Below are 23,105 nucleotides of genomic sequence, written 5' to 3'. Positions count from 1 at the left end.
TGTGGGGCTTACTATTTCTCTGAGTGAAGGTGGCTGCTAGACCCCGCTATTCCTTCATTTCATAGCTCATTACTACCTCCTGCTTGTCCATCTGTGTCTGGAGGAGAGAAACCTGGGTCAAAAGGAGTGGTGCAAAAGGATAGGAACCTTTAAGCAGCCTGGGAGGCATGAATGTTGCTGGGGGGCTGTGGTAGCTATGCTGTGCAGATGTATTTTGGCAATACCTGTGTGCTGCTCTAGGCAGAGTCTGCTCATTTCTGCTTTGGGCCCCTCTTGAACAGAGATTGTCAGGCCCTTTGAAGTGTTTAAGGGGTTTGATTTATTCAGATCAAAGAGGGTTTAGCCTGAAAACTCTGGAACTGAAGTTGGGGCTGGTTGGAGCTGAAATGAAGAATTGTGCTAATCATTACACTGCTAATAGAGGATTTGCTCTCTCTAATGCGCTTCTTTTTTCTAGACGGTGCATCAAAAATGTTTCTCTGGGTAACTGCTTACGGGGGGAAAACACAAAGAGAGATGAAACACTGTGGTGTTCATCTTCTGCTGAATTCCTGCGGTTCTTTTCTTCCCTCTCTAAGATTTTTGCATGCTATTAAAGGCTCTGATAAAGATATGATGCCTCAGAAAACAAGATTAATTAAGGCTGTTCAGCCACTGCCATTAGAGATGGGCGACTGCAAATACTATGTTCATTTGGTATATTTATGCTGCTCCTTCCCTTTGATATTGTCATACGCCCCTCTCGGGGATAGTAGCTGGTTAGAGATGGTACGATATTTACTGATATGACAAGAAATTAACTTACTTGGGAACTCTGGTTCCTGGTTCACAAAAGACCAGGCAGTGGAATAGAACTACTTGAATAGGTTTTCTCTGGGTTGTTCAAGATCGAGTGTCCATCATTTTAGTTCAGAACAGCACGTGGCCTCTCGTCTGTCCCAGAGAGCATTTTCCCCAATGTTTTTGGTTTTTTTTTTTTTTTGGTCTGTACGATTCTTAGCTAGTGGAAACATACAGTTGGCCTGTTTGTGGCCTGTCACACAGAAATACCTACACGTTGAATTTTTTTCCTCTTTTCCCTCCTGTTCACTTTCAGGCTTAGGTGCTGCCTGGGTTGATGTATGCAATCTGTTACTTTTCTAGGTTGGTCCCAGTGAGTGCTCACGCAGCGTTTGACAAGGCAGCACACTACTTTGGGCTGAAGTTGATTCACATACCGTTGACCAAGGCTATGGAAGTGGATGTTCAGGTATCGCTTTAGGCAGCACGGCACTCTTTCTGTGGGAAATTAGCATTGTGCAGCAAATAGCATGAAATCTACCTATAGAAAGGGACGAGTGCTTCCTGGAAATAAGGAAAAATGGCAGGAGTAAGTGCCTGTCATTGCAGATGAGGTTTTGTCTGAAATAATTGGATGTAATCCATCCCTTTGTCCTGTGTGATTCATTTAGAATCAAGTAATTTGTGTTTCAGAAATAGCCCCAGATTTCAGATGAGGGTGAACAAAAGTGTTCTAGTACTTCCAAGTGGATGAGTTAAATGACTCAGTTGATGTCTGCTGATGCTTGCAGCTCATTGCTTTGCTTTCTATAGGCTTTTGTGTGTTGGTTTTTAAGACCAGACGCTGCACGTTTTCACTTTTTATCTTTTTTGGCAGGGTGGCACTTGGTAAATGGAATGTGAGCATCTTCTCTCTTTAAATCTTCAGGCAATGAGGAGAGCTATCTCGAAGAACACAGCCATGCTGGTCTGTTCCGCTCCCCAGTTCCCGCATGGAATTATGGACCCAATTGAAGAGGTGGCAGAGGTAAGGTGCCCCTGGGTCATTTGGGTGCTGTAGCAATCAAACCAGCATGTCCTTATGTACAAGAAGAGCAGAGGCGTTGCAGGATGCCAACCAGTGAATCTGGTGGGAAGAGCAGACTGGTTGGGAGGGTATTACTGTCCTCAAATCAGGTGTTAACCAACAGCTGGGTATGTAGGACACAATTGGAAGTGTGGAGGAATATGGGACTGTTTTTTTTTTTTTTGCACTCTAACTGCTGTGAGAAGGTGGACTTTAAATACCACAATGTAACTCTGGGCATTATCATAAAGTTGTTTATGTGGGGCTGGGTTTCAGACTTGAGCTGCTGCACGCGGTGTGTTGTAGCAAGGCAAAGCAGTGAGCCTTTTGCTCATGCTTTGTCTCTGAACTCTCAAGTCTGTGCCATAAAATTCTGCTGTAACTGAAGGTATGTATTGTGTACATGACTTAGAGCTTAGTTGCACCCGCTGCGAGTCCAACCAGAAGGGCTTATTCTTTGATACCTGAGAGGAAATAACAGCAAAATAGTCCACCTGGCAAAAAGGCTTTGATTTAGGGCCTACTGGCTGTAACAAACTCGGTGCACAGGTTGGAGGAATGCCTGGAGGGAGTACGAGTCAAAGGGCTGGAATCTTATTTTTCAAATGCACCTCCTGTTTTTTTTTTTTTTTTTTTTTTTTTTCCTCCATAATCCAGTTATTTTGTATGTAACCAGCTGGGGCCTCTGACCTTCTTTTCATTTGAATCATGCCCTTACACTTTACTGAGGATACACCTTTCAGACCAAGTTGTCACATCTCTTTGGCAAATTCAGCAAACTGCAAAAATACAATGTTTTTCCTCTTTCTGGCGATCTTCAAATATGTGGAAGGCAGGAGAAGGCATCCTGGAATCATAGAATTTTCAGAGTTGGAAGGGACCTCTAGAGATCATCTAGTCCAACTCCCCTGCCAAAGCAGGATTGCCCAGAGCACATTACTCAGGACTGCATCCAGGCGGGTCTTGAAAATCTCCAGAGAAGGGGACTCTACAATCTCCCTGGGCAGCCTGTGCCAGTGCTCTGTCACCCGAACCATAAAGAAGTGTTTCCGTGTATTTGAACGGAACTTCCTGTGTTCTAACTTGTGCCCATTACCCCTCGTCCTGTCACTGGGAACCACTGAAAAGAGCCTGGCTCCATCCTCCTTCAGTCCACCCTTCAGATACTTGTACACCATAATAAGGTCTCCCCTCAGCCTTCTCTTCTCCAGGCTAAAGAGTCCCAGCTCTCTCAGCCTTTCCTTATAAGGGAGGTGCTCCAATCCCAGCCCTTCCAAATCTCCTGTCCTCAACAGCTTGAGAGTGGCAGGATGACTCCAAAGGGGTCCAGGAAACCTTTAATTGTGAAATGCAGAGTACCTTTTGGTGACTGGAGTTTGGGTGCTCTGACCACATGGTTTTCTTGCCTGATTGTATGATACTCACCAGAATCTCTTGTTCACACACAGCTTGCGCTGAATTACAAAATCCCCTTCCACGTTGACGCCTGCCTGGGTGGTTTTCTCATTGCATTTATGGACAAGGCAGGGTTCCCTCTAAGGCATCCATTTGACTTCCGTGTCAAAGGTGTGACCAGCATTTCTGCTGATACCCACAAGGTAAGGAGAAGGGGAGAAAGGTCTTCCAATGCATTTCTGGGGAGCAATTCCCCATGCCATCCATGTCTTCAGACATTCCTGCTCCGCTAGGCGGAGGAGCGCTGAAGTGCAGGGGTAAGGGCTGCCTGACTCAGAAGCTATGGGCAAGTGGGGTCTTGGTGACTACATGCAGTGAGTGCTTGAATGTGTTCCCTGTGCCCTCCTGCTGCTTTTTAATGCTCTCTGTGCTCCTTGCAGTATGGCTACGCTCCCAAGGGCTCCTCAGTGGTGCTGTACAGTGACAAGAAGTACAGGAGGTACCAGTTCTTTATAGCACCTGACTGGCAAGGGGGCATATACGCCTCCCCCTCTGTGGCAGGCTCCAGGCCTGGTGGAATCATAGCCGCATGCTGGGCAACTCTGATGCACATAGGGGAATCAGGCTACGTTGAAGCTACGAAGAGGATCATTAAAACAGCTCGTTTCCTCGAATCAGAGTATGTATGTGCCTTAGCGTTTTGATCCCACTCTTTAATGCCCTTCTGGACTCCTTCTGCCAAACTGTTTCTGTTTCTCTTGCAACTTTATTTTTTTTTCTCAATGGAGAAGCTATAGCATGTTACCTGCTGGGTGGGGATCCACCGGGCAGCTATGCGAGATGATGCTTTGTTTATGCATAGATAGCTGAGAGGCACAGAGAGGAGGGGTGCAGGCGCCTTTATTTAGCTGTTGTGAGTTTGTTGTGAGAGTTTCTTCTGCCTCAGCCATGGCTGAGGGAGAATCTGGAAGGACTTAATGAAAATAACGAAAGTAGGGTTATACTCTCTCTTATTGGGGTGCTTGTGTTGCTGTGTGAGCTAAGTTGATCTTCTCTGCTACTCTGTCTTCCCTTGCCTCTCTGTCCTCCCTCTTTTCCATTTCTTCCTGAGTGTATTGACTTTAGGGCCTCTAATGACCTGAGTCCTCTTGCAAGTCCCAATGGCCTGGGCTGGTTGTGTGATTTATTTTATTTTATTTTATTTTTTTTGGTAGGGATGTGCTGTCATCTGTTCTCTTCTGTAGCTTTTCCTTTAAGGCTCCAGATAGATGGACAGAACATCTGGCCCCTGTAACCACGGTCAGTCACCTCTTTTCTCCTTTTTCTTTTTAAGGTTGAGAAAAATAGACAGCATCTTCATTTTTGGGAAACCTGAAGTGTCTGTCCTCTCCATCGGTTCGGACATTTTCGACATTTATCGGTTATCTAATTTCTTAGCTGCAAAAGGATGGAACTTAAATGTTCTACAGTTCCCATCAAGGTGAGTTTGTGGAGACCAGTGGAGTGATGTGCATAGCCAGGGTATGCAAGATTGTCGTCTTCAGGCCACGTAGTGCTCTCGATTTGCTGAGTGGTGTTATCCGTCTGATCATAGAATAGTTTGGGTTGGAAGGGATCTTTAAAGGCCATCTATTCCACCCCCCCTGCAGTAAGCAGGACATCTTCAACTAGATCAGGTTGCACAGAGCCCCGTCCAACCTGACCTGGAATGTTTCCAGGGATGCGGCATCCACCACCTCTCCGGACAACCTGGGACAGTGTTTCACAACCCTCATTGTAAAAAATTTCTTCCTTATCTAAACTAAATCTACCCTCTTTTAGTTTAAGGCCGTTACCCCTTGTCCTATCACAACAGGCTCTGCTAAAAAGTTTGTCCCCGTCTTTCTTATATGCGCCCTTTAAGTATTGAAGGACTGCAATAAGGTCTTCCTGGAGCCTTCTCTTCTCCAGGCTTAACAACGCCAACTCTATCAGCCTGTCTTCTTAAGAGAGGTGCTCCAGCCCTCTGATCATCTTTGTGGCCTTCTCTGGACCCACTGCAACAGGTCCATGTTCTTCTTATGTCAGGGGCCCCAGGGCTGGATGCAATACTGCAGAGGTTCTCACCAGAGCAGAGCAGAGGGGCAGAATCACCTCCCTTGCTCTGCTGGCCACGCTTCTTTTAATGCAGCCCAGGATGCGGTTGGCCTTCTTGGCTGTGAGCGCACATTGCTGGCTCATGTCCAGCTTTTCATCCACCAACATCCCCAAGTCCTTCTCGGCATAGCTGTTCTCAATCCCTTCATCCCTCTGCCTGTATTGATACCAGGGGTTGCCCTGACCTAGGTGCAGGACCTTGCACAAGTTGGACCTTTTTCTCTGCAGAGAAGGAATTGCTTTTGTAATTGCTGGTATATAGCGGTTGTTGCAGTGAGGGTAAGGCAACAGTAATTTTAATGAACCTGGCAGAGGACATCTGAGGCTCCCTTTCTATTTACCTGTGTCTAATACAATCAGAAAAATATAAATAGCCAGGGTTTTATCTCATGTTAACTGAGGGTTTGTGGATTGATTTATTTATTATTAGTATCTTCTTGCTGCCCACTGAAGAGGAAGGTAATTGAAAGAACAATGAAGAGCTGATCATTTTCAGTGATCTTTCTAGCCTGGTGTAAAATGGATGTTTGTCAGAGAGTTTCCCTGAGTGGGTAGTTGTTGTTTTTCTGTGGGTAAAAGGGGCAAATGCTCTCAGATGTAGCTGCACTGAAAAAAATTTGGACTTGCAGTTAGCATGAAGCGAAGTCTAGAGAGCCTGAAGCGATAGCTCAGAGATGCGAGTGGCCCTGTTCCTTCTGGTAGATGCTCGCTTCCACGCTGTGGGTGACTGATGGCTTATCTAAGCTGGAGAGGAAGGAGAGGGGAAATGATGGCAAGGATCACCATGCTTGCAGGCAGCTGCATTTTTCTCACCAGAGGTACCTGGAATGAAGCGAGGAAATTATAGGCCTTTAACTGTTTATGGTGAAGTCGGGAAAGAATTTTTGCCATTTCGCAGAAGAAGAGCTGAAGTCTGCGCAGCTTGGTTCTAGCAAGTACTTTGCAGGGATTACTTGAATTGGGAGAGTCTTCTCCCATTATACTGCTGAAATGCTATTTTAAGGAGTTACACAGTTGTCACTGACCAGTGAAGGACTAAATTGCTGTCGGCTGCTCAGAAAATGTGGAGCTGTAGATGGTTGAGATGGTTAATCTCTTCCCTCTCCCCTGCCTGCCCAGCATTCATCTCTGCATTACGCAGTTGCACACGAAGCCTGGTGTTGCTGAACAGTTCCTGAAAGATGTCAAAGACAGCATTGAGGATATCATGAAGGACCTCAACGCCAAGACCACAGGCATGGTAAGGATGCCACCATATAGTGAGGGTGTGTTTGGGGTGAGTGTGTTTCATTAATGATCCTATGTAATGACCTCCTCTTCTCTGCTTAGGGAGCCATCTATGGAATGGCCCAGTCCGTCCCAGACAGGAGCTTGGTAGCGGAGATTTCTCAGGCGTACTTGGATGGCCTCTACAGCACGGATGTTCCTTGCAGTGAAAAGCACATGAACGGCTCTCCTGGCCACCACTGACTGTAGTGCAACAATCGGTGCCTTGCCAACTAGCACTGGGGTGGTTCGAAAAGTTTCTTAGGGGAAGAGATTGCAGTAATCCTTTGTTCCTACAATTGAAGGTCTGATGGCGGCTTGATCTTGAAAACTTCCTTCCCTGTCTTAGTCTGTTCTGAAATCTGCATTATTTTCATGCCCAACTTTATTTTAGGGCTTTTCTTCCCTTCTCCCTGCCTATTTTCATCGTGACTATTGACGGTGAATTGAATGTCCATTCCACAACTCCAAATTCCTCAGGTATTCTGCATGTCACTTCATTCCTTGCTGTTTCTTCTCCTTGCAACCGGTATTGAGCCGGTGTCCAGCCAAGTGTTAGATTTGAGTTCTCATGTTGTGTTCCAAAGCTTCAATCTTCCCAGAAGTTGAAGGTAGAAAATAAATGGAATATTTTGTTTTCTTTTGAGTATTCCTCCAAGCTACTGCATTTAACAGACTGTGCTGGGAACCTTATATCTGTGTAATGCAGAGCCGACAAATTTGCAAAGGAAAGACGGTCGTGTACTCTTTTTGAAATTCCCTTTGGAGATCTCGGTGCGACTGCAATCAATGTCTGCTGAGGGGAAGAAAAGCCAACACTAAATCAGTTCCTGGAATCTCTTCGTTTGAATAACAGCAGAAATAGAAACCAAGCAGGTGGTGTAGGGAGGGGAACTGGATGGTACTGAAAATCCTAGGTACACAGTAACTGTTTTGCTTCCCTGCCTCTTCTAGAGAAGACATGCATTTACCACCTAGAGTGCGTGTTGTACCGTGCACAATTCTGGAGGGATGTGCAAAACAGTGATTTCACTGCTCATAACTTGAAGGTTTTGCACTTTCTCACAACGCTGTAGTAGAGTCAGTCAGGCCCTGGCTTGTGTCACGGCTAGGGACTTCACGTGCAAATGGATGGCGCCAAAGCTGACCTTTTTTTACCATGATCTTTTTAGTATAAAAAGGCGACTTTTGTAATAGTAGTAATCTCTGCTCTTTGCACTGATTCTTTTAAGGCACATTCTTAAAAGGGCATTCACCATTGTGCCTTGATGCTTCTCTGGCTTTTTTTTTTTTGTGGGATGCCAGGGAGAGTTTGAGGGTTCAGCTGTTGACTGCAGAATTTGCTGTGGTCATTTCCTTATGGTACTATACTGAAAAAAAAAAAACAAAACAAAACAAAACCCAAACCAAACCTCAAAGGCAGACTGGCCTCAGAGAAAGTATGCTTGCCTATAAGGTAGAATAATAGTTATATTGAGCCAGGTCCCTTCACAGTATTACAAAGGTGCTGGTGTAGCTCTGAGGTAGATGATAGGATGCAGCAAGTTGGAGGTATTCAAGCCTTAGGCATATGGCTCACCTGTCTTCTTTTTCTCTGCTGTTTTTACAGTGAGAGTTTTCCCAGTGCAGCTTGTGAGGCAGTTGTGGCCTCAAGGACAAGCTAGAATCTCTTGAGTTGTTAAACAGCGGTGGAGTCACTCCTGCAGGGTTTTCCTATGTGTTTCCTCTCAGCTTTTTTGCATGCTACTGAGAGTTTCCTGGGCAGATTCAGCACTTGGGTGAAGACTTTGTGCCACATCTGCAGTCTTGCGCAGGGCATCTTAAGGCATCTGTCTCTCTGCTGCAGTGGGCTTGTTAGCCCAAAGCTGACCCTCACTGGCTTAACACAGCTCGAAGCACACACTTGCACAGTTATTATCCCGAACGAGAAGGTTACTTGCCAGCCACTGCACAAACCAGTGCAGCAGCCTTGGGGCCCAGTGATTGTGGGAAGAATACTTGCTTTTTAACAGGTTTATTCTCAGTGCTAGGAGACAAAAGCGTTTTGGCCTTCTGCTCTTAAACAGGTAACTTCACGCACTGTCTCTGAGCCCTTTTGAAAACATCGCATTTGAATCGCCTGATAGTCTCTTGATGGTGTTACCAGCTCTGGCAGTCAGCATTTGTGTTGGACCTATTTATTCTGTTAACGTCTTGCTAATGTGACCATTACTGCATCTCTGAGTTTGCTATACTTTGGAGACAGTCTTAAGTGTCTGGCTACTGTGATGGTTCCCTTTTGAACCGAGATTTAAAAGAAAAAAACAAAACAAAAAAGGGAGGTACTCTTTTTGTTTCTGCTTTAAAAGAAAGAGGGGATGGATTGGGTTGGGGTTAAGGAGAGAAAAGCTCCGTCTTCCCTGGTTGCATTCTCCTCCGAGGAAGTAGACGGATCTAGCAGATCAGTGCTCCATTTCACGTTTTTTGGATGTATTTGAAGATGTTATCTGTAAGTCAGTGTATTCCATTCTGGGCTTCACTTACTAGTAATATTTGTGGGTTTGATTATTTTATGTGTATTTGTTCTATACTGTAAATGTAAACTTCTGGTCAGCAATAGGCCACTGTAATTTACCGGTGGGTAGTCTTTATTCATCCTTGTCATCTAACATGTAATCTGCATTGCCTTTATCGTGCCAAATGGTGTTAGAAAAACAGTGCGATTAACAGGCTGTATAATTATTTAAAACATAAAAAGGAAGAATTTCATGGACTGGATTATGATCTGAAACTGGATGGTACTTTAGACCTGGAGGGATCTTTGCGACTATTAATTCCTGCGAGATTTCCTACTGTCAGGTTTTCCAAGCGAGACGCTAAATTTGTTGCTTGTACAAAGCACTCCCAAGGGATTTGCGTGCTCTTAGGTACTAGACTGAAGAATATCCAATGGGATGGACCAAGAAGAGTTGTGTGTCTTCATGCCATGGATTTCATCTGCACTTTTCTGATGACTTGAGGGAGGGGGGAGTGGAAGGGTTGCATACGACACAATAATATCTTGCCCAATAAATACACATTGACTTTTTCATGAACAAATGGGATGGGCTCATCTGATGGCGGTATTCTGTATTGCTGTAATTTGCCACTGTAAAGCTGTAGGCTGAAATAGCTGAAGAGATGGTGAAATGGGCCTAGTTTGTATTAAAATGGTGCGTTTAGCTATCTAGGCTCATTGAACTCTTTATTTTTCTGTTTCAATGCTCCTTTGAATGAATGGGGACCTTTCGCTCCTGGTTTTTGCTCGTGCACAGCCTGGTCTGTGGCAGGAAGAATGGTTTATGAATCTTACTAACTCTGCCCGACGACTGCTCTTTCATCCTGTCGAGATAAAGGTGGTGTCTATAGCTACATCTTGTGTGTGATGCTGAAGGATGCTGAAAATTGTCATTAAAGAGCTATGGATTTTCTCTTAATACTTTATAGAACTTTAAAGGGTTAAAAAAACAAACAAACAAAAAGACCTGAATTGGATGTTTATAGTGTTTCTCCCAGACTGTTTTGCTGAAAGCAGCTATTGTTGGTTTCATAGCAAATTGTTCCTGTTACAGCAAAAACGCAGCAATTTGGCTGCAGACTCACTGAATGCAGAGATCCCTATGTTACTGGAGTGAAGATCTTACACCACCAGAGCCACCTACAACCTCTTTTGGGAGCAATTCCACCGTAAGCCGCCCCTGGCCCGATGCTGTGCTGCTTTTGTGCCTTTTGATCATGCCTTCCCTGTGTTTGTGCCTTGGTTATGATTTTAGCACAAGCCGTTTTTATCTGATCTGCTCTGGCTTTGATAATCTCATTCTCTTTCAGACCCCGTTCACTTTGAGATGCAGGCCTGTGAAGGCACATGCCATTTCTCTGCGTTGCCTAGTCAAGAAGCTTTTCCATGGCAGAAGCACCTTATTGAGAGCAATCAGACCAGTACCTGCCTTGGGGGGAAAAAAACCTGTTGGCATAATTTTGACAGTGAGGCCTCCTTCCAAACTGACATCAGGTTAACCAAGACCTTTATTGTAAACATTTTCAGTTGGTATCCTACTAAAGGCCGGTTACAATAGGGGTGAGATCACATGCCTGCTTATAATACTGCTAGGAAGAGGTTACAGAAATAACCCAATTGCACATCACGGTTGCTGATATGGTATGGAAAAACCAAAGGGTTCATGTACCACCTTTTAAGTAGAAAACATATTCCAGTAGGTAAGAAGCAATAACACAGTGGTTGGATGGGGTCAGTGTCTGGAAAGATTTACTGGTGCAATTGTGTAACAGGACTCCTGGTAAAAGGACACCTCTGCTGAAAGCCCCAGAGGCTCAGCAGTTTGCAGGCTGGGTAGCGTGCAGCTAACAAAGGGTTTAAGAATGGAAGTGGCAACATCAGAGCTGGATATATGCATGGTGCTCAAGAAGTGCCTCCATCCATCTGAGCTTCAGCAGAGGGGGGGTTGGCATGGCGTTAGGCAGTCTGGATCCAGGAACTAGCTTGGATATGGGAGAAGGCTCTAGGTGCGGCCATCCAGGCGAGATGCGGGTTGTGGCAGTGGCAGAGTTGATTTGTGGCTTCGTGTGTGTGTCTCTAGTCAGGAGAGAGAAGCTGCAACCTGCTCGATGAAGCTGGCCAAGTTGATGTCACGCTCCGATAAGCCTCCGCACTCGTGGGTGCTCAAGGTGATGTGAACCTAAACCAGACAGACAGACTGACCAAGTGTTGCTGGCAGAAAGAGCAGGAACAGTTCCCCCCAGTGCTGCGATGGTTTGCATCTGATGAGGCAGGTAGCACCATTACTTTCTCCAGACTTGTTAGCAAAATTTCCTGGGGTGGGAAGGGTGGTCTGGCATTTTGCCTGGTTTTCCCCTTCCTACAGCTCGTCCTGGCTGCAAGCTGTCACTGCCACCACTGCCTTGGCCACAGCAGCCAGCTGTGTCTGCTTTTCAGCTCTTTCTCCAGAAGCTTTTCCCCTTGCTGCTAGCTCTGATACTGATTTATAAAAGCAACCCTGGTGCCAGCCTACAGGCAGCTACTACTCAGCTGGACAAGTTAAAAAAGGGGGAGGAAAGGATTTGTAGGTGATAGCTGTATGCTGGCTGTGATACGCCAAGGGAAGAGCATCTGAGGAATGAGGTCCCACAGATCTGAACAGCACTTGCTGCTGCTGTTTTATGCCTCACGGAAGGGATGCGTTCCCTGAAGAGTTCTGGTTGCCTCTATCCATCCCTCTTTCTTACCTTATTGTACACGTTGAACCATTCGGGGTGGTGATCCAGTTTTTCTGCCTGTAGAGCCACTCTGGTCATGAAGCCAAAGGCCTGCCCAGTGGAGTAAGACAAAAAGTTAGCTCTGAACCACTTACCCTGCGATACATTGTTTTTCACCCCACGGCTATTAATTTTACACACATTTCTGGGTAACCCAACTAAATACAAGGCCTGGGATGTTCTGTATCTCTGTTGGGGTTTTCTATGGGTTTTCCTCTTTTTGGGGAGCTTTTCCCTGACAAACCATGTGCTGGGTTGAGGACTTTGGTGTCTTGGGCAGATTATCTTGCTCAGCCGTTACGTTTCAGGAGAAATACAGAGGGATTTCTTTGGCTGAGCCTTGCAGATGGAACTCCCTGCTCTGCAAACCAGGTCTCCTGCGTTGTAAAACTCTGTACCGCCAATGCTCGTACCCGGTTGAAGTCCTTGAAGTGGAACTCTTTGAAGATGGCGTCTCTGCCTTCCACCTCGTTCCACCCTACGGCTCTCAGGTTTGGCAGCAGCTGCTCTCTCTCCTCCGCGCTCAGCCTGTGGGCTTTTCCTGCCTGACGCCGCAGAAAGGAAAGGGAAGAGGAGCAGATCAGCGTGGCAGAGGTAGGATGAAGCAGTTGCACAAGGCAGTGAGGAATCGCATAGGAGTTATGGGTCCATGGGGGCAGCTGCAGACCAGGTGGGAGGGTTAGAGCGTGTGTGCGGACCTGAATTGGGGGGCGCTGATGATAAGGGATAGCGATGCCATCCTCTGTAACCTGTCCTGTACCAAGGTCAAGTGAAGTCCAGCTTGTCGCTTTTGTCCTCTGACCTGCAACAGCTACCTCTTTATCAGTGTATTCATTGTAACCTGAGGTACTAAGAAATGATGGCTGTGTGAGGTTAAGCTCCCAGATATATTACATATAATTTTCTGGGAAAAAAAAAACCCAAAACTCTGTGGTGGCTTCTAGAACTGAGAATTGCTTCCTTTTGAGGTTTGCAAAGTACCTTCCTGAAGCGGGAGGGCTTTATTTGCAGGTCATCTGTGCTGGAAGCCTGCTTTAGAGGAGAAAGAAGCGGTGTGAATCAGAGATGAGTCACGCTAAATTGGAGTTCAGCTCCTTTTCCTTTTTGGTCTCCCTTATGTTACGATGGAGATTAAGAGGCTGTTTCTGTCTGAGTAACAAAGGGTAGAGGGGAGGGATTGTGATTTAGCATTGTCTTCCCTTCTTGGGCAGAGCTGCTGCTATTTTTTTTTTTTAAAGGGAAGGGGGAGTAATAGTAGTTCTTCTTGGCTTTGGGGAGTGAATATGGGTGAAGATGTAACTAAAATGGAGTTCTGGGGGCTAACGTGAGTCAGCATATCTTCTGGCTCAGTGGGGAAGGCAGGAGTGAGTGTGGAGGGTTATTGCTCTATCAGAAGGATTATGTTCTGGCAATTAAAATTCTTTCCTAGTAGGTGATCTGATCTTTCGTGTTGGGGAGGATTGTTGTTTCTCAATGACAAAGAACAACATCTCTTTGCAATTTGTTTTCCTTTGTATGCAAAGCGTGGCAAGTTAGATATGAGTCCCAACAAATATGGCCCACTGTTTCTTGTGGGTGTTTGGTCAGCAGCCTCTTAAATGCTTTGCTTGGGCATAGAATCATAGAATGGTTTAGGTGGAAAGGAACCTTGAAGGTCATCTACTTCCAACCCCCTGCCATGGGCAGGGACACCTCCCACTAGACCAGGTTGCTCCAAGCCCCGTCTAGCCTGGCCTTGAACACCTCCAGGGATGGGACATTGATGCTCAGAAGTAGCATCTTAAACAGCTGAGCAACTAAAGCAAATCATCCTTTCCTATAGTTTACCTATTCACAGGCTGTACAAAACCAGAGAGGCAACCATGGAGCTGATGTTTTTTTGTGGGTTGTTCTTTGGTTTTGCATGTTTTGAGGAAGATTGGAGAGATTATGCCCTATTCCCATGTTACTGGGTCTGCTGAGCCATCGGGCTGTGTGGGTGCCTACCTGTCTGCGTAGCCGTGACCCTTATGCTTAGGGAAAGCTGTCAGCCATAGAGCACTTCATGAAATGGAGAGTTCCAAGGTGCGTGCTGAACCCCTTAGCTCAGGGGTGGCTGGGTGTGGGATGGTTCCTGTCCCCCCAGCGTCGCGGCTGCATGTTTGGTGGATGTTTGGGGAATGCCTTCCTTGCCCGTGCATCCTCCGTCCTTGCTGCTAGCGTGCAACCCACCCGTGCCCAGCCTTTTGTGCGGCGTTTTGGGTGGCCCCCTGCCAGCCCTGGGCTCCACCACCCCCTCCCTACTAATGTCAACCCCGTCCCTTCCTGAGCTCTGGAAGGAAGGTAGTGAGTAAACACGGCTCAGTGCAATAAACCTTCAGCCGTTGCCCTTCTGCGCGATGGCGTGATAAGCTGGGTGCGGGTAGCTTAGCAACTGGATAACGTGGGGACGGAGGCTGGCTCTGCACGGGGCCGCTGGCAGGGGGGCACCCGAGGCTATGGGGTGACTCTGATGGGAATGTGGTAGGGGCTCTACCAGGTTTTGGGAAACTCCTGCTTGTGTATCGGTGCTAAAGAGAGGAAAAGCTGCGTAAAGGTGGAGCTGCTGCTTGGCCGGAGCAGAGGGGTATGCACGCAGGGGGCTGGGTGCTGAGCCAGCCTACCCCGGGGGCAGAGCAAGAAACCAGACTGCTTGGGAGGGATGCGGATTTAATTGTTCTCCGAACCCTTTTCTGTATCCCAACTCCATGGGAAGATGGGCCCTGGGGGCTTTTTCCAGGCCCAGCTCCTCTCCAAGGCATGGCTAGGCTGGGGTTTGGCCAATGGACCGCATGAATGCCGGCTCTTCCAGCTGTGTCTTGTGGTGGCGAACCCTCTGCTCGGAGCACCCTCCGTGCCCTCCACCCCGCTGCCTTCCCCTTCTCTCCTTCTACACCCCAGCACGTTGGCCAGCCTGCTGTTTTCGTCAGTGTGGCATGTTCATGCTTTCATGTGCGCTTACTCTTTTAAAACACACTCTTCTTATTAGAGAAACTTAATTATTTTGTTTTCTTTTGCTGGCTCTCAACTGCCAAGGCATTGGGATTTTTATATTTATTCTTTTTTTTTTTTTTTTTTCCCAGCAGGGAATCAAGCATATGCATTGTGCAAGCGAGGGAAGGGAACCAGCATGGGAAACTGGGAGAGCTTTGGGCTTTCTGGAGATTAAACAACCCTGTCTGCTCAAAGTAACATCTTCCCTTTTAAAGGGGGACTTGTCACCTAGGAGGAGGTAAAGGGGACAGCCCTGGCGTGAGCAGGACCTGCAGGCAGGGCTGGAGCGAGGTGTGCCATGAGGCCCACCGCCTTTTCCTCCCGTCCCCTCTGCTGCCATGAAAAATCTGATTTCCAGCCAGCCAGGGTGAGTTGCATGGTATGTGGGGGTCACACTTGCCATGCAGAATTTGACTGGGGGGTCACATTGGCGGCACAGCCTTGCTGACGGACCCTTTCCCTCCCCCTGGCAGAGGAACCGAGCCCGGAGCTCTCTGGCTTTGATAATCCAGCAGCAGCCGGCAGAGCGCCCTGCGTTACTTATTAACCACAGCGCAGAAGCTCTGCTCCTTTCTCCCTAGCCTCCTGCTTCATCTCGGAGGCCGGGGCTGCCGCCGAAACCTTCCTGCCCCGTCCTTTGCTACCAACCTGCAAAGCAACAGCTGGATTTCCCAGCAGCGACTTACCATGGCCGGCGGGTCTCGGTGGCCTCCGTCCCCGGTGGTGCACGCCGTACCGTACCGTAGCCCGGTGGAGCCGCGACTTGTCCGGGGCGGCGGGAGGCGTGGCGAGGGGGACGGGTCCACCCACGGAGAACCGCTGCCTGGCAGCGGTCACCCCCCCCTCCGCCAAGGGGCCATGGGGGATGCTAAAACAGCGTCCCTTTGAACCCCTGCACGCTGAAGTGGTGGTGTGTCCACCCCTGAACCACCCGCCCCTCTCCTGTAGGGTCCCTTTTCTTTTTTTTTAACCTGTTGCACAAGGAAAAGGCAGAACAGGATGGAGAAGAGGCTGTTAAAGCTGGTGCTGCTGCCGACACGTGTGACGAATGTGACAGTCATCCTTGCTGAGCGTATGTGTGCCCCCCAGCCCTTTGAGCTCTCTGCGGTGATAAGCATGAGCTGAGGGCTGCATTGTCTGCGGACAGCCTGGATTATATCACAGCACGTGGACCAAGAGCCAGGAGTAGTGGGGGGGGGAGTGTGTGCAGCACAACACTTCTGAGCATTTTTGAGGTGTTTTCTCCTGTTGCTGAGGGAACGGTGTCTGCATGGATGCTGCGTGCTGCTCCCCAGTGCGTTTTTGCTCTCCAGGTCTGCCGTATTTGTGCCCGCGTCCTGCAGCTCCTTGTCTGCTAAACTCACTCACGTGATGGGCAATTTTCCAGTGCTGACAACAATTTTGTACTCTGCTGATGTACGTGGTAGACAGAAATTCAGCACCCCAGTAGACCCTCATGGCTTTCTTTACCCTTGAAGCAACTGATTCTGGAAATTTTTTAATACAGCGTGACATACATCCCTTGTATATACTCTTGTGCACATTTTGTTTTCTGCTGTTAAGGTTTGTGGGTGCCACAGAGATGATTTGTTTCTCCAGCAGGCGAGTTAGAGGGTAGCAAATTCTTCCTTTCCTTTTTTGCCCTCTGTAGATTTGCTTGCCAGGGTAATAAAAAGGAAAAAGGAGCATCTTTTGTGTCCTGGGAGACCCTGAGTGTCTGTCTGGGGAGAAGACTTGGAAAGTAATGCAGTACTTCAGAAGAAAATTATTGTCTGCAGGTACAAAGCTGGAAGCTTTGATACAGATGAGAAGAGGAGGGCTGTTGTACAGTTTCCAGCAATGAAATCAGGAGGTGGGATTGCTTGTAAGGTTGGGAAAGGCCAGCAGAACATTTTCTTGGCATAAGTTTGAACTGCAGGACGGGCAGTTTCATCAGCACAGCCCAGCAGAAGCGCCCCTGTAAATACTGGCATAAGCAGGAGGTAAAGGAAGCAATAATATTGTCATGAAGTTGCAGGTGGAGATACGGGTGCTGCAGATAAGTTATGTTCAGGTGGTCTCAGCTGCAGTTTTATTAAAAAAAAAAAAAAATGCAGTGGGTGTTTTGATGATGGTGACTTGTGAGGGCCTTGCGTGCACCTTGGCTAGGTGACAGTGCCTCTGTTGGCCTCCCTATCAATTTCGAGATGGGGGAGAAAGCAAATACCCCATCTCTCACGGTACCCCACTTACCCTCTGTTGGATTTTGTTCCAGCACAGCTGGGAGTCGGTCTGATTTACCTTGCCAATACACGTGCTGCCAGTACAGAGCAACTGACAGACACCTCATCTCATTAGAGGTGAGAATTTCTGTGGCTGGAGAACATCGGGAGAAAAAAAGATTAATTATACTGTGTCTACTGATTACCCAGCTCCTTTGTAATGGCATTTTCTCCTCCTAGGTTATAAATCAAGCCTTAACTGCCAGCCTTACATGTGAGAGATCTCTCGTGGAGGGATGTGCTTTTGCTGAGAAGTGTCAACAGGGCAGTTGGGATTTTCCTTGGTCTACAGCGTGAAATTGTGGCTGAGGGGATCGTTTGGCTGACTCCGACCACTGAATCCCTAAGTGCATGTAACTCCCCCTCCGCACAGCTTTAATTTCTCTTTTTTGAGCTGGGACCCCTTAGATTTGCTTTTAATGATTAATTGAGTGATGTTGGGCAAGGTGTTTGCTCAGAGCAGTTTGCAGCCCTGTGCAAGGGACGTGCTTCTTTACTGGGAACAGATTTTTGCTCTTGTTTCTTGCCTTTTTGTCTAGTTTAGAGCTGTGCTTCTTTTGGCTAGGTCAATGGCAGCTAAACCCACAGGTGTACATTGCTGTTACGGACCCACAGGGGCTTCTGCATATTTGGAGGGAGCTTTTGTATCACCAACTATTATTTTTATTTTGTTAGTACCTCTTTAACAAAGTGGATCTGACCCTGAAAGCTGCTGTACTGTCTTCTCAAGATTTGCTTTTTGAATTCCCCCCTCCCCTCTTTCTCATTTTGTGTTCCCCAAAACATTTTCTTGGTCCCTTTGAGGGAAGAGAGGGGCTAGCTTCCTTCTCTGAGAGTGTTGGCTGCAACGTGGGACTGCTTGCAATCACATCAGAGATGTGGAGAGCATGATCCTTGTTGCTTGCAGGAGCCTGGGACTCTCCGACACAGCAACAAGTGTCGTCTGGGTTGCTTTTTGGTGTGTTTGTGTGGTGTTTGTTTTTTTTTCCTTCATGTGGTTTGTTTTTTTTTCTTTCCCTCTTTTTTTTTTTTTCCTTCCCCATAGTCTGTGCTGCCTCCTCACTTAACGGTATTAAAAATGTGCTCATTGTCATCTTCCTGCAGGTGTGCTTTTCCAGGCGTCCCTTGGGAACCGCTGACCCATGGGGTGAGCATTAGCATGGTTCAGGTCATGGTAAATTTGCTCTGCCGTTGCATCTTGGGCCCTCTCATGGGGCAAATGGGATTAACCAGCAAAGAAAGTTGTGGCTTTTACCATCTTGTTTGCTGCAGTGCAAGTTTGCGGTGGACGGGCTGTTAGCAGAGCTACTGACTCAGCAGCGGGATGTTTGCTGATGGCACGGGCTGAGAAGGTCTCACAGGGCTGGGTGTTTGTTTTATATTGTACTTTGGAAGAAGGGTGGGTGTCCTCCAGCACAGCATGGGAGAGGTTTGTCTGTCATGTTCAGGAGGGACCCAGTTGGTGGTCTTGCACTAAATGGAAAACACACATCAAGTGAGGATCTCCTGGGCTGAAAGTAGGTGAAGGCAGAAACAGGGAGAAGCTACGTTTGTGCTTGCTCTGTCCTTGCGTTTCCCAGGTCCGCTTCTGGCTGTAGCTGGAGACAGGGTGTGAACTAGATCCTGTGTCAGGAAGTCCCTTTGGGAGGCCTTTAGAAAATCCTGAGTGCTGTTAGCTTGCTTCACCTTTAACTGATGCAGCTTGGCTCTTCTTCAGGTCTGGCACCATCTGCCGTTCCTTCTTCCCACCGCTCGTGAGGGAGTAGGGCATGCTATGCTTCACCTCTTTTCCCTGGATGGGGAGACCCAGGGCAGGAGGACAGTCAGCAGCCCACAAGGTGGGGGAACAAATTTTTTCCTGGTGGGTACTGAATCGTCCATGTATTTATGGCTTTGATGTTGCTTTTGTGATGAGACTGAAACTCATATGTTGTGGGCAGGGTGGAACAACTGCTTAGTCAGCAGGAAAACAATTAACCAGCTGCAGCGCCTCAGGAATTCACCAGGAATACATTTTTAGTTTGCTAACGGCATTTGAGTGAGTAGCTTGGGACAGGGTCACAGTCCCCTGGTGAACCTCAGCCCCCAAAGGGTGTTTTAAGCCACGGTGGGCCAAACTCTTTCATCATTGACTACTCCACTGGTATCTGAAGCATTGCTTTTGTGGCACAATAGATTTAATTAAAGAGTTTGTTTAGCACTGGAGGGGATTTATGGCGGTTGTGACAAGTTTAAGTTGACAAAAGGGCCCAATAAATAGAGATGAATCGTTAATTATTCCTGTGTGAGACTTCCTCTTGTAGCATCATTTTATCAAAGTCAGTGAGGGCTGGGAATTAGCCTCAGCACAATGAACAAAATAAATCGGAGGCTGGTACAAATCATGGCTTCTCTGGTCTGCTCACACGATGCTTTAGATAAGGGGCCTTCATGTCAGGCAGTGTGCAGGTAGCGCTGGAGAAGGCTAGAATGAAAAAGGAAAAAAAAAAAAGGAAATAAAAGTGGCATAACCACTTCTAATGCATAGAAAACGTGAATACCAAAGTGGGAGACAACTGTGTGCAAGATGGTGGAATATGATAGCATCTGGGAGTGAAGAAGCACTGCATTGAAGGGATGTGTCCCAGAGGAGGAGGGTGATGCAAACCTGAGTCCAAAGCACCCGAGTGCACGTTGCTACCCTTGCCTTCCCCTGTGTCAAACTGGTGCTGGAAGAGACAACCCATTGCTAGCCAATGCATGGAGAAGCCTGGCATGAATTAGATTTGAAAACTCAAGAGTTGGGCCAGAATAATCCTGCTTTGACTCCGTGTTTGTCCTTGAAACCAAGTGGCCTGACAAAAACAAGGGTCGTGGGCCCTGGCAGCTTAATGTACTGCTGTGTCACAAGTCTTGTCCTCCAGGTCCTCGGGAACTTGGTCTGTGGTGGATGGTGGTGAGATCATGCAGTTTGCTACCTTGCCAAGGTCACTCCGTTCCCTGCAACAGGATGCATTTGCCCTGGGGGAAGGTAATACATCAAAACTGCTTTTTCCCCACCCCTTGCTTTGTCCAGTCTGGTGATGGATTAATCACGTAACCTGGCTTTTGTGGGCACAGCTGGAGCCCGGTGCAAGGGAAACTTCTTGTATTCAGCTTGTTTCCTGACTTTCAGTCCAAATTTGAGTTTCTTTGCTAAACAGGTTGGATTTTCTGGCAAATGTGCAGGGGTTGCGGAGGGTGAGTGTCTTGATGGATCTGGAAGCCTTTCTCCCATCTTAAAGAGTGAGTTTTGCTCCTTGTTTATGCAGGGAGAGTTGGGCACCGCATGTTAAGCGGCTGCTGTACAGCCATGTCTTGTCACTAGGGGTCAGGGAAACGCTGAGAAACAGGAGAGCTCCCTGAAACTGCAGCCCCTGGCAGGAGGGCACAGGGTTGGAGCTCTCAGAAACCCATCTGATCCCCAAAACCAGGAGTGATTGCTGATGTTATCAGCTCTGCTAAAGAGTGTCTGTGCTCAGCAAAGCAGCTCTTCAGCTGGACCTTTGTGGCCAAATTGTTTCTCGTGAGAAGCACCTCCAGACCCTTTGGTGCACCCAAGCATCAGTGCCACTCCTGGGGCATGCTTGCCTGTAGATACGTAAGTGGTGAGGATGTCTCCCCAGCCGGATTGCTATAGGTCTTTGGGTTACCAATGCCGTTTGCAAGTCCTGGAAGTCCTTGGGTTTTATTTCCAGCTTCCCATTTGTCTTGCAGTAAGCTGCCCTGCTGTAGGGCAGGAGAGGGGCTCTGGGTGTGGATGTAAAGGCAAGGTCTGTCCGCACAGAGCTTTTATTGGGCAGGATTAGAAGGTAGGATTAGAGAAGGTGGACAAGCTGTTGGGCACACAAGTGCTTCTTCCCATTGGGACTGGAAATGGCAGGCTTCAAACCCAAAGAAATTGAAAACAGTTGCTCAGAGATTAGTGAGGTGTTTAACATGTGTGGTTGCTTTAGGAGGAAGGAGTGTCTGTAATGTGCAGGAGCTGATGACAGGTGAGTGGAGAAAAAGAATGTGCTAAGGCAGTGATTTCCTTGGAGTCAGGGACAGGTAGCTTGTGGGACATGGTGGGGCTGGTAGAGGGCACAGTGGCCAACTCCAGGAGCTTTGCTCTGTAGTAAAGTTGGGAATCTTATTTCCTGGAGCTGTCTTTGGGAGATGTTACATAGTATTTTTTCTTTTTTTTTCTCCTATCAGGGCTGAGAGAGCAGAGGGAGTGATTTTTTTTTTTTTTTTTTTTTTCTTTTTGGTGATAAGTGGTCCCCCACTGGCTGCTGGATGTGCTTGTCCCTCGCAACTTCTCTGTGAGAGTCTGTTTGGGCACTCGGCAGGTGCTCAGCTTCATCTCCAGCCTTCCCAGAAGGGCGGTAGGTGAGCTGGGTGAAGTGTATTACACTGCTGGAAACACAGAGGTAATATCCAGGTGTGGAGCGTGGTGCAGGGGGAGCTGCTGGAGATACACTGGCAAGTTTTGCATTTTTTTTGGTGCAGGATCTGATAGCAGAAACTCGCGTGTGAAATTCCTGTCAGGTGGAGTGCTGATTTTTTTTTTTTTTTTTTTTTTGTCCTTGTTAGCATTAAACATACTCTTTTGATGAGGTTACCCGTATTTATTTTACCACCTCTATTTCTCCCCAGCCTAATGAGTTTGTACTGCTTCTTACAAACTGGATTCATCTGCTTTGCTTGTTCTTGCTATTAGTGGGAACGACCACTGGACCATGCTGTCTGCACTGTTTGTTCGAAGCAGGATAAAAATTAATGGGAAAATTGTGTACGCAGCAATCTTAAACCAAAATGCCACTGTGCCTCACCCATTGGGGGTAGCAAATTAAATAACGTAGCAGCTCGCTTCAAAGTCTGAGGATAAAGAGTTCCTGCGGCAGGCATGGCAAGGAGGGGAGAGATGAAATACTGCAAACTGTCATTGATTCACAGCCTGGGCTGGAAGTTTGCTGATGTGCTACAGCAAAATGGAGCTGTGTTTAATTCCAGCAGCCTCCGCTTCCTCCTGTGACAGCTGTATCTTGGAGAGACTTTGAACTCAAAAGGAGGGACCTGTTACTTGTAACAGTTTGCTCTTAGACCTCTGCTTACATCCCTCTGAGGTGCTGTTGAAGGTTGTCTGAGTAGTACCCTGAACTGGTCTTGGAAATAGCTGCTTGGTGTAGGCTGGGTTTGTGATCTTGTAAAGACAAAGTGTTGAAGCTGGTGGGGAGGAAGGAGAAAGGCAGGTGGTTGTTTCTGACCTGAAGTGGAAAAATCACTGGTGCTGTGAACTCTTGAGGGACATTGCGTGATGGCACCGGCTGCCCTGTGTTATTCTCTCAGAGCTGATGTCTTGTGGCAAGATGGCTTTCTCTGGGTGCTGCTGCTGTTTCCTTTGAGGCACCATGAAGAGTCAAGATACTGGTGACAGCGTTGTCATGCTGGGAAGGAGGATACTGCTGGGAAAGACCTGACTGTTTTTGTGGAAGAAGGATGTCTTATAGGACTGCTCTGAACCATGAGCCCCCTCAGGGTCCTTGTGAGAGCTTGGTCCTCAGGCTGGTCACACAAAGGGAAGGTGAGGAGCAGGAGTGTGCCCCGTGATGGGGAGACAATGTTTGTTCATGGGATTGAGAGGGTTTCCAATGTGAGAGTATATCAGACAATCCACCTGGGACATGTATTCCATCAGGGACATATCAGGCTCAGGAGAGCTCATCTTCTGGTGCTTTCCTGTCCTCAGTCAACATGGTGGCTATGGCTTTGGACAAACTGCCTGCAAATTAAATGAAGAAAGAACAGTTGGTTGAAGTGGAGCTGGGATGGGAACAGACCCAGTGGCCAAGGGCAGAAGAAGAGAGAGAACAAAACAGGAATTTTTCTCCCCAAGT

General features: G+C 47.5%; 2 protein-coding genes across 2 annotated transcripts in view; one reads left to right on the top strand and one right to left on the bottom strand.

The window, feature by feature from the left end:
* SGPL1 (sphingosine-1-phosphate lyase 1) overlaps positions 1–6,976 on the top strand; it is a 31,006-nt gene extending 24,030 nt beyond the window's left edge. The window contains exons 8-14 of the mRNA XM_082486372.1: positions 1,144–1,249; positions 1,709–1,807; positions 3,295–3,444; positions 3,682–3,920; positions 4,575–4,721; positions 6,497–6,617; positions 6,707–6,976. Of these exons, the coding sequence (XP_082342498.1) occupies positions 1,144–1,249; positions 1,709–1,807; positions 3,295–3,444; positions 3,682–3,920; positions 4,575–4,721; positions 6,497–6,617; positions 6,707–6,847 (1,003 nt within the window). The 3' untranslated portion in view covers positions 6,848–6,976. The remainder of the gene's footprint in view (positions 1–1,143; positions 1,250–1,708; positions 1,808–3,294; positions 3,445–3,681; positions 3,921–4,574; positions 4,722–6,496; positions 6,618–6,706) is intronic.
* A 3,917-nt stretch (positions 6,977–10,893) lies between these two features.
* On the bottom strand, positions 10,894–15,673 carry PCBD1 (pterin-4 alpha-carbinolamine dehydratase 1). The gene is made up of 4 exons (XM_082486731.1): positions 15,634–15,673; positions 12,349–12,480; positions 11,906–11,986; positions 10,894–11,358 (listed from the first exon to the last, which is right to left on the bottom strand). Exons 1-4 carry the CDS (start codon positions 15,634–15,636, stop codon positions 11,260–11,262), a joined length of 315 nt encoding a protein of 104 aa, XP_082342857.1. The 5' UTR covers positions 15,637–15,673; the 3' UTR covers positions 10,894–11,259.
* Positions 15,674–23,105: the final 7,432 nt, after the last annotated feature.

The sequence above is a fragment of the Vanellus vanellus genome (assembly GCF_965231255.1).
Source record: "Vanellus vanellus genome assembly, chromosome: 7".
NCBI lineage: Eukaryota > Metazoa > Chordata > Aves > Charadriiformes > Charadriidae > Vanellus > Vanellus vanellus.
Note: the sequence above shows the minus strand (reverse complement) of the source record. Positions and strands in the feature narration are given on the sequence as shown.

What these genes read in the sequence shown, in the direction of transcription:
- PCBD1 (XM_082486731.1), bottom strand. An exon ending in ACTTCAAGGACTTCAACCGG is followed by an intron (nt 11,987 to 12,348) that starts GTACGAGCATTG and finishes TCCACTGGGCAG; the next exon opens with GCCTTTGGCTTCATGACCAG. An exon ending in GGTTCAACGTGTACAATAAG is followed by an intron (nt 11,359 to 11,905) that starts GTAAGAAAGAGG and finishes TGTCTGGTTTAG; the next exon opens with GTTCACATCACCTTGAGCAC.